This window comes from Scylla paramamosain, chromosome 11 (assembly GCF_035594125.1).
Source record: "Scylla paramamosain isolate STU-SP2022 chromosome 11, ASM3559412v1, whole genome shotgun sequence".
Lineage (NCBI taxonomy): Eukaryota > Metazoa > Arthropoda > Malacostraca > Decapoda > Portunidae > Scylla > Scylla paramamosain.
Window position 1 is genome coordinate 28,061,023 of NC_087161.1, and position 9,014 is coordinate 28,070,036.

Sequence of the window (9,014 nt, forward strand, 5' to 3'; positions counted from 1 at the left end):
TTTCTGTAGACCAGTATTCAGAAAAGTTTTGCTCTCTTACCACGACTATTTTCAAAACCCACATAGATGATTAGCCATTTTGTCAAGAGTGTTTCTCCTGTTAATAATGTAGAAATCTTGTTAGTCTGTTACTAGAACCTTAAAAAAAAAAAAAATCCCTCGAAACACGTAAAGAGTAGCAGGCACAGTAGCAGTGGCGGGTGTTAAGAGAGCCAGGAGCAGATGGATGGTTAGATAAAGGGGTGGGTAAAGAGACTATAAGTTATTTTAGGGGTTTTCATGATTCCAGTGACAGTTGAACAGGGTATACTGGAAGTTGCTGGGGGTCTTCAAGGATGTTTTCACGATTTCAGTGACACGAAAGTTATTGGGGGTTTTCAAGGATGTTTGCATGATTCCAGTGACAGTGTGACAGGCTGTACTTGAATTAAAAAAAAAAATCTAACTTTACTCCCCAACCGAACAGCTTTCAATGAAGTTGGAGGATACCGTGCCCTGGTGGAGAAGTACCCATTTGCCACAGCCTCAGAGCGAGCAGTGGGGGCAGACAATGCGACCTGTGGTGAGCCTCCTGCTGAGTACATGAACCTCATCCAGCCCATAGAGCCTGGCAAGAGCAACTTCCCCTGGACTGGCATGGTGTTCGGCCTTACCCTCAATTCCATCTGGTACTGGTGCACAGATCAGGTGGGTGCTCCTCGACTGGCAGGGAAGGACAGAGTTTGTAAAAGTTGCAGTATCTTGGGGATGAAGTGCATGTTTCTTCTTTTTTTTTCTTTCTTTTTTAATGTATTTCCAAGGGCAACAAAAGAGAGAAAACAATAACGAGGCCCACTGAGATGCCAGTCGCAAAAGAAAAGTAAAAAATGTCACCCAAAATTGGAGGATAAGTGTCTTGAAACCCCGTCTTCAAAGAGTCCAAGTCATGGGAAGGAGGAAATACAGAAGCAGGCAGGGAGTTCCAGAGCTGTAGTGGTGGAGTAGGGTAGCAGTGGAGGGCGAGTATCAGAACAGAGTGTATAAGTGCTCTGTCCCTTCAGATTAATGTTTCTGGTGGTGGATGGAAGGTAGCAGTGGAGGGAGAGTGTCAGGACAGTGTATGTTATGTATGGGCATAGCTGCTCTCTTGCTTAGTTTGAAAGGAAGCTGAAAAATTGTGTATGGGATTGTTGGGGGAAGTTCTGTCTGTAGCCTTAGGGAAGTTTCATTAGTAGAGGACTATGAGAGGGTAATGAAGGGTGCTTTGTCATTTAGTTTGAAAGGAAGTTGAAAAATTGTGTATGTAATTATTGGAGGAAGTTCTGCCTATAAACTAGAGAGGTGGTTCATTGGTGGAGGACTGCATGAGGGTAAGGAAGGAAGGCATTTGAGAAGGACCAGGCATAATATTCTATGGCTGGACTTGTTTAAGAATAATATTTCTTTACATCCTTGGCCTGTAGCAATGGTAGGCATTCACACTGGGACTCTTCTGCTGTCCTAACCTATCCTTTCCCACTCCATCCAGCTATATTCTTTGAAAGTGAATTTTGGCCATTCATCCATTCCATCACAGTGTTGTCTGTGTTGCAAATAGAGTGGTATGAATGGAATGGATTCAGTAATGATAGCTGTCAGTGGTGAGTCATTAGGGAGCTTTAAAAGAAGATTAGACAATTTATAAATAACAATGATAGGAGGAAATAGATAAGTGTTTCATACAGGAACTGCCATGTGGAGGCCTGATGGCTTCTTGCAGCTTCCCATACTTTCTTATGTTCTTATCCATCCACCACCTGCATCTCACCCTGCCACTCTGCCGCCCTGTAACTGTCACCCTGTTACCCTGCCACCCTCAGGTCATCGTCCAGCGCACCCTGGGGAGTCGCAACATGATTCATGCCAAGGGGGGCTGCATCCTGGCCGCCTACCTCAAGTTCCTGCCCATGTGGTTGCTGGTGTTCCCAGGGATGGCTGCTCGCATCCTCTTCCCTGACCGGGTGGCGTGTGCGGTGCCTGAGAAGTGTGAGGCCATCTGTGGCAGTCCTGGTGGCTGCTCTAATATTGCCTATGTGGAGCTGGTGCTCAATCTCCTTCCCTCAGGTGTGTGTGTGTGTGTGTGTGTGTGTTTGAAAGGTTTATTTACTTGCACAGACCCCAAACAAGGTATTAGAGTATCATGAGGCAATTGATAATCATTCATCACGGTGAAAGAACAAAGATAACAATGATCTTTTATCTGTGTGTGTGTGTGTGTGTGTGTGTGTGTGTGTGTGTGTGTGTGTGTGTGTGTGAAGCATCAAATACATTAAACACTTGTATAGATCAAGATGCACTAGAGAAATCCCTGATGGGTGTACCTTTGAATCATCCCACCATCACCACTACCATCATTACCACCACTACTACCCCTTAGGAATGGCGGGCCTCATGCTGGCAGTGATGATGGCAGCCCTCATGTCTTCCCTCACATCCATCTTCAACTCTGCCTCCACCATCTTTACCATGGATGTGTGGCTGCTGGTGCGGGGCCTGGTGTGCCGAGGGAAGCAGACAACAACACCATCGGATCGGGAGTTGCTGGTTGTGGGGCGGGTGTTTGTGGCTGTCCTGGTGGTAATCTCTGTCATCTGGATCCCTGTCATTCAGTGAGTGCAGCAGTGTCACTGGTAGTGTCATCAGTGTTCTGTCGTCACTCACCATCTTGTAAGAGTCAGCCCAGGTCCCTCACTCTCTCCTGATCTCTGTGGACTTAAATACTCTCAGGGTTTATGGGAGACTCCCAGATGGCTATTTACACTGTGTTTTCTTCTGTACAAGTATACACACTGCACCTCATCTGGCTTCTGTCATCGCACAAGTCACCAGGGCCACAGGAAGGAGACAGGAGGGAATGTCTCACACTCCCTTTGACAACAAGCAGTTCAGCAATAATTACTGTGCTCTGAGTGTTCAGTAGGTGTGAGGAACTTGTTGAATATGTCATGCCAAGCCTGAAGCACACTCTTTCTTTTCTTCCACAGGAAAACTGGTAACTCCCAACTGTTTGATTACATTCAGAGCATTTCATCCTTCCTGGCACCACCCATTTGTGCCGTGTACCTGCTGGCCATCTTCTGGGGGCGCACCACGGAGCCAGTGAGTGCCACCCTCACCTGTAGCTGTGCCGCCCTCATTAAGCATCATTATTTATTTATTTGTTTATTTGTTTATTTATTTATTTTTATTTTTTTTTATTTATTTTATTTTTTTTTTTACCTTATATAAGAGTGGCACTTGTTGGTGACCTACTTTCTTCAAGTTGGTTTAATCTTCCTCCCTGAACTTTTCTCAACAGGATGATCTCTTGTGTATGTCTGTAGGCACTTAAATTATCTCCTCTGTACTTGCATTCTCTCTCTCTCTCTCTCTCTCTCTCTCTCTCTCTCTCTCTCTCTCTCTCTCTCTCTCTCTCTCTCTCTCTCTCTCTCTCTCTCTCTCTCTCTCTCTCTCTCTCTCTCTCTCTCTCTCTCTTGCAAGAATGTCATTATTTTTTGTTTATTTGAAGAACTAACACCACCTGTGCCGGCAGGGAGCCTTCTGGGGTCTCATGGTGGGTCTGGCCATTGGACTCCTGCGCTTCATCCTTGAGTTCTCCTACACCGCACCTGCATGTGGCACTGGTGAGTGTCTGCCGGGACTAGACAGCAATGTGTTTTCAGTGGCAGCTTAGCAGATGGTGAAAAGCGGTAAAATTAATGCCATGTTATATCTTTTTAGAATTTCACAAAATTTGACAGATTTGTTGCCTTTATGGGAGACAAGACACAGCCTTAACAGCCACACCTGCACCAAGACCAGGTGTGCAAGTGTAGCCAAGTCTCTTCACATCAGGATTTGACTGCAGAATTAGTTTAGTTTTGCTGCACCACAATGAATAGTTATCAGCTGATTGCACTAGACTGGGTGAGCCTCCCATGATTCCCCTCCAAGCCATATCCCACTGACCACTCTGTCCTGTTAGGCACCTCCACTCCTTGCTGGAAACAAGATTTAAGCAAGAAAGATGTGCTCATGAATGATTCCCCATAAGAAATTCATGGAACGCACTATAAATCCTGTTCATGTGTAATAAATCATAAGCCAGTTTTTCATGTTTATATCCTGAGGCATTAAGTTTCACAGATGTTCTCTCATCCCATGCTACACTCACACTACAGCCACCTTCTCCTCTGACTATCCTGAAACTTTTATTAGGTAGATATACTTTTTGTATTTCAACATTTGGGGAAAAAATAGGAGTTTTCCCATGTTATATTCAGATTTTATGTGAAACAACTGGTCATAGGGATCAAGGAAGAAGATTAATGGGAAGACAGAGAGTGAGATGAAGGGAAGGAATTATGGTAGAACTACAAAGGATGAGAGTCACAGAGGAAGATGCAAGGGCAAAAACAACTAAAGGAGACTTGTACATGGCACCAACCCCTCGCTCCAAGGAAACAGCAAAAGGAGAAGATGATAGGGGTCAGTTGTAACATGTCCTGTGTGTTTCTGTACCGGCATCATGTGGAGGGTGTAATATGAGTGGCTGTGTGTTGAGTCCCCATTGTAGTCACACACCAGCAGGACGACCATACATTCTAAACCTCAGCTTCACTTCACTCCCTTGCAGGTGAAGACAAGCGTGGGTGGTTCCTGCAGGCAATTGTAGGAAATGTGCACTACCTCCACTTCAGCTGCATCTTGTGGATCATAACAGGAGTCGTCACCATTGCTGTCTCTCTCCTCACTGAGCCCATCGCTGACTCCTGTGTAAGTTGAAGCACGCAGGAATGGAAAGGGCTTTTCTTGTGCCTTACACCTGCCTTGTTTTCCTTGTCATGAGCAGTAGATACATGCACATATGCTCTTGTATCTGATGTTCCTCTTTACCTGTGCATCTGTTGCTTGCATCACCCACACAGTGCTGTCATCTGACTCACCCTCAGCACCTTCATGTGGGGATTCTCTGCATAGCTCCTCTACTGACCTCTGCCTCCTTTACCACCTCAACTTTCTTTATACATGGACTCTCTCTCTCTCTCTCTCTCTCTCTCTCTCTCTCTCTCTCTCTCTCTCTCTCTCTCTCTCTCTCTCTCTCTCTCTCTCTCTCTCTCTCTCTCTATCACTCTTCAAGGTTGTGAAAAAATGTCTTGTGATCATATTATTGTCATTAAAGATTTATTTTCATGATTTGTAATATTTTGTGTTGTTATTTCACCTGGCAGCTGTACCGCCTCACCTACTGGACCAGGAAGGACACTCGCCCCAGGATCCCCATTGAGTACTCCAAGTCTGCCGTGTCCCACATGGGTAATGGCAATGCCCCAGCAGGAATACAAGTACAAGAGCCAGGTAAAGGTTCATTATTTTTATTATTATCATTATTATTATTATTAAGTTTCTCCTGTTGTTGGTTGTTGTGATGGTGATCACAGGAAGCAAACCAGTCAGATGCAACCTTGCAAGGCAGTCCACTAAGGGGAATAATTTAATTTTGTTTTATTTATTTATTTACTTTTATGTAAAAGGGGCACTGGCCAAGGGTAACAAAAAAAAAAGTCCACTGAAGAGCCAGTTGCTAAAGAAAGGTCAAAAGGATCATCCAAAATTGGAGGATAAGTGCTTGAAATCTTCCTCTTGAAAGAGTTGCCTCAAGCTATTGTGGTACAGCATCTACCTTCATCCCTTAACTGTGACAGCCTCTTCCTGCACACAGTGTTCCCAAGGCCTCAGCTGTGACTGACTGACTGCTGGTGGTAGTCAGACCTGCTCCAGAGATGCTAAGAATTTTTGGATTTACACAGGCCACCTTTATAACTTTGACTTGACATGTGTATTGCTAAAACACCAGCTATATTCTGAAACACTTCTGTGCCACACCTCCACTACTTTCAATAGCCTCCAGCAGAAGTCACACATTTTCAAAAGTGTCTTTATGGTTTTAGTGACAGATTAACAAGATTTTTACTTTATTAAGAGGAGAATCACTCTTGAGGACCCAGCTATCTCTGTGGCCTTGGAAAACAATTGTGGTGAGAAAGCAAAGCATTTCTGAATATGGGCTAATGTGTCAATGTATCTGTTACAATATGCTCATTTTTGCCTCTGCCAGGTCAAGATCCAAGCAGTGCCACAGTAGAGGAGGATGGGGAAAGAGCAGCAGGGTTCCTGTATGAAGACCCATTCTGGAAAGCGTGAGTCTCTCTTTAGTATTAAAACTGTAACTACCACCATTGTTATTGTTGTCATTCTTCTTCTGCTTCTTTTTCCTCTTCTTCTTTTCTTATTATCATTTTCATCATCATCATCATCATCTTCTTCTTCTTTTCTTTTTCTTTCTTCTTCTTCTTCTTCTTCTTCTTCTTCTTCTTCTTTGTCTTCATTATCATCATCATCTCCTTTATCTTCTTCTACTTCTTTGCCTTCATTTTCTTCACCACCACCACCACCACCACCACCACCACCCTCTGTGGCAGGAGAAGCAGCCAGGTTATATATTTTGTGGTTGGAAGAACACTGCCATCATACATATTTCATACATATTTCATTTATAAAGGGACAGACTGAGGGAGCAGGGAATCTCCTCATTGGTAGAAATTCTGCTGTTATTTATATGATCAACAGACTCCTTTTTTTTCACCTAATTTCAAGTAGTTTTTACAGAAATATAACCACTTTGTGTCTTCTTTTCCAGAGTGGTGAACTGGAATGCCGTCATTTGCCTCACGCTCAGCACCTTTGTGTGGGGCTTCTTTGCATAGCTCCTCTACCTACCTCCTTCTCCTCCTTAAGATAAAATAGATAACAAAAAGAGAAAAGATGGGGAGGGGGAAGTGGGGATAGTGGGAAGAATATGGGGGTGATAAGAAGGGAATTTTAGTAGGAGGAGAAAGTCACTGGGGCTTGACCCAGGCGCAATTTGAATTTTTTTTTTTTTTTTTTTGTTACGTTATCGGGGAGGACGTACCAATGCAAAATGAAAAAAAAAAAGTTTACATTAAGAGGCAAGGGAGACTAGGTCCTCGTCAGGGGACCGCCACCAACCGAGCCAAGCAAAAACACAGCCACAGCCCCGGACGCCGCCCACGCGCCCAAGCCCGGAGGCTGAACCCTGCACATGTTCGGAGCCAGACTATCCAGAACCTGCACCATCAAGATTCGACAGGAAATAGGAGTGAAGGACAGTCAGAGTAAAAGTTTTTTTTTTTTTTTTTGTGCTTTTTATTGGTTCAAAGAAGGACAGAGGAAGAAGTACATCCGTATAGCGGAGGGACCTACAGTTTTACGTGGGTTCCGAACCACGGATAGTAGTAGAGTGGGTTGTTTGATGATAGGGATATGAAAACTTTATTGTGTGGAAGGATGAGATGTGTGAGAAAGTCGGTGTCGGTCCAGCTGTAGAGGGAGCCATGGGCTTCTTCCTCGTTCTGCAAGCCAACCTGCTAAAGAAAAAAAGAAAAAGAAAATTAAAAGTGCAAATGTTTATTTTATGGAGTGCGTGGTGGAGGATGGAAGATGAAGAAGATGGTTCATGGTAGTGACTGACGTGATGGTAGGATGTGCATTGACAGAGGCTCAAAAAGACTCCCTCACTGCAGAGGGGGGGGTCAGACCTACCGCCATCTATTGCACGCGGTGAGTCGCCGGTGGTGGGGGGTGAGTGGGGATTCCTGCATGGATGCCTCCAGGGCCCCGCCCCGCCATATCTTGACTACCTTCCTACCCAGCACTAGCAGCACCAAACTACCTCTGTGGGGGGGGGTGAAGTGGCTTCCACTGAATGGTGTGGTTGCCATCCCCGCCATCAGTACTGGCCGCTCCATATCTGCCACGGGGGGTACCACTACCGGAACGTCATTCCAACGGCCGGGGGCCCCATTGCCGTGACGTCAGTGGGAGAAGTGCGGTTTCTGCTATCCTCATCACTCTGAAAGTGGTCCGATGCCTCCTTAGGACCTAGGCTGCGAGACAGAAAAATAATGCATAAAAAAAAAAATATATATATATATATATATATATATATATATATATATATATATATATATATATATATATATATATATATATATATATATATATATATATATATATATATATATATATATATATATATATATATATATATGAATACAAAGCCATAAGACAAAAAAATATGAAAAAAACACTAGGTGTAGGCACACGGGTCCGCCCCACGTGAACGAGAGTGCGACGATGATCCCACTCAGGCACCTTGAGTGGTAGAGAGGATTAGAGAGAGAGAGGGAAAGACGGTGAAAGAGAGAGGGGAGGAGTCCGTTATTTAGAAAATGGGGTCAGGAGGCACATTGGGAGGGTCAAGGAGGTTGCAGTGGGGCAGGTGACGGAAAGCTGGGGAAAGGTTGGTTATGAAATTGTATGTGTTTGTGTGTCTGTCAGAGAAGGAGCTTAGCTGTTTGTCGATTCTGTTGTAGTGTGTTATGTTAAGAGGGGGGATGTTGGACTCCTCGTGAATAGAGAGAGAGAGGACCGAAAATCGAACCATTTCGTTCCAAGGGCGAAACGAATTGCTCGATTCTGGACCCTCTGAAGTTTTGAGAGGTTAGTGGGAGCAGAAAGAGAGAGTGCAAGAGGGCAGTAGGTTAAAAGGGGGAGAATGAAAGCTTTGAAAAGGTGTAGTTTTGTTTTCGCGTTGCTGTCGCGAAATCTTTCGAGGTTGCTCAGGGCCACGGCGGCTATGGCAGCTTTTTGGTTTATATGTATGTTGAATTTGAGGTGCTTGTCGATGGTGAGGCCAAGCACTTTATTGTTGTTACTGATGGGGATTGGGGTGGGGTGTGGAACAATGTTGTTCAGTGAAATTTGGCGAGGCAGACTTTTTTTTTTATGTTAAAGTAGGTGACTTGATTTTTCGGGATGGGAGAGAATTCGCCATTTCATCTCCCATAGGCTAGTCGCCGTCAGTTCCCGTTGAATTTTGTCGGTGAGATCTAACGACCTGGTTACATCGTCCGCGTACTGAATGGTTAATGAAT

At 44.5% G+C, this 9,014-nt stretch overlaps 1 protein-coding gene across 2 annotated transcripts in view; it reads left to right on the forward strand.

Annotated features, from left to right (window-relative positions):
- Nucleotides 1–7,469, forward strand: part of LOC135105175 (sodium/mannose cotransporter SLC5A10-like) — a 23,208-nt gene extending 15,739 nt beyond the window's left edge. For both annotated transcript variants that reach the window (XM_064013250.1, XM_064013251.1), the window contains exons 6-14: nt 467–687; nt 1,839–2,082; nt 2,396–2,627; nt 3,003–3,117; nt 3,551–3,641; nt 4,634–4,773; nt 5,229–5,355; nt 6,116–6,197; nt 6,698–7,469. In XM_064013250.1, coding sequence (XP_063869320.1) covers nt 467–687; nt 1,839–2,082; nt 2,396–2,627; nt 3,003–3,117; nt 3,551–3,641; nt 4,634–4,773; nt 5,229–5,355; nt 6,116–6,197; nt 6,698–6,764 — 1,319 coding nt within the window. In that variant the 3' untranslated portion in view covers nt 6,765–7,469. The remainder of the gene's footprint in view (nt 1–466; nt 688–1,838; nt 2,083–2,395; nt 2,628–3,002; nt 3,118–3,550; nt 3,642–4,633; nt 4,774–5,228; nt 5,356–6,115; nt 6,198–6,697) is intronic.
- The last annotated feature ends 1,545 nt before the right edge of the window (nt 7,470–9,014 follow it).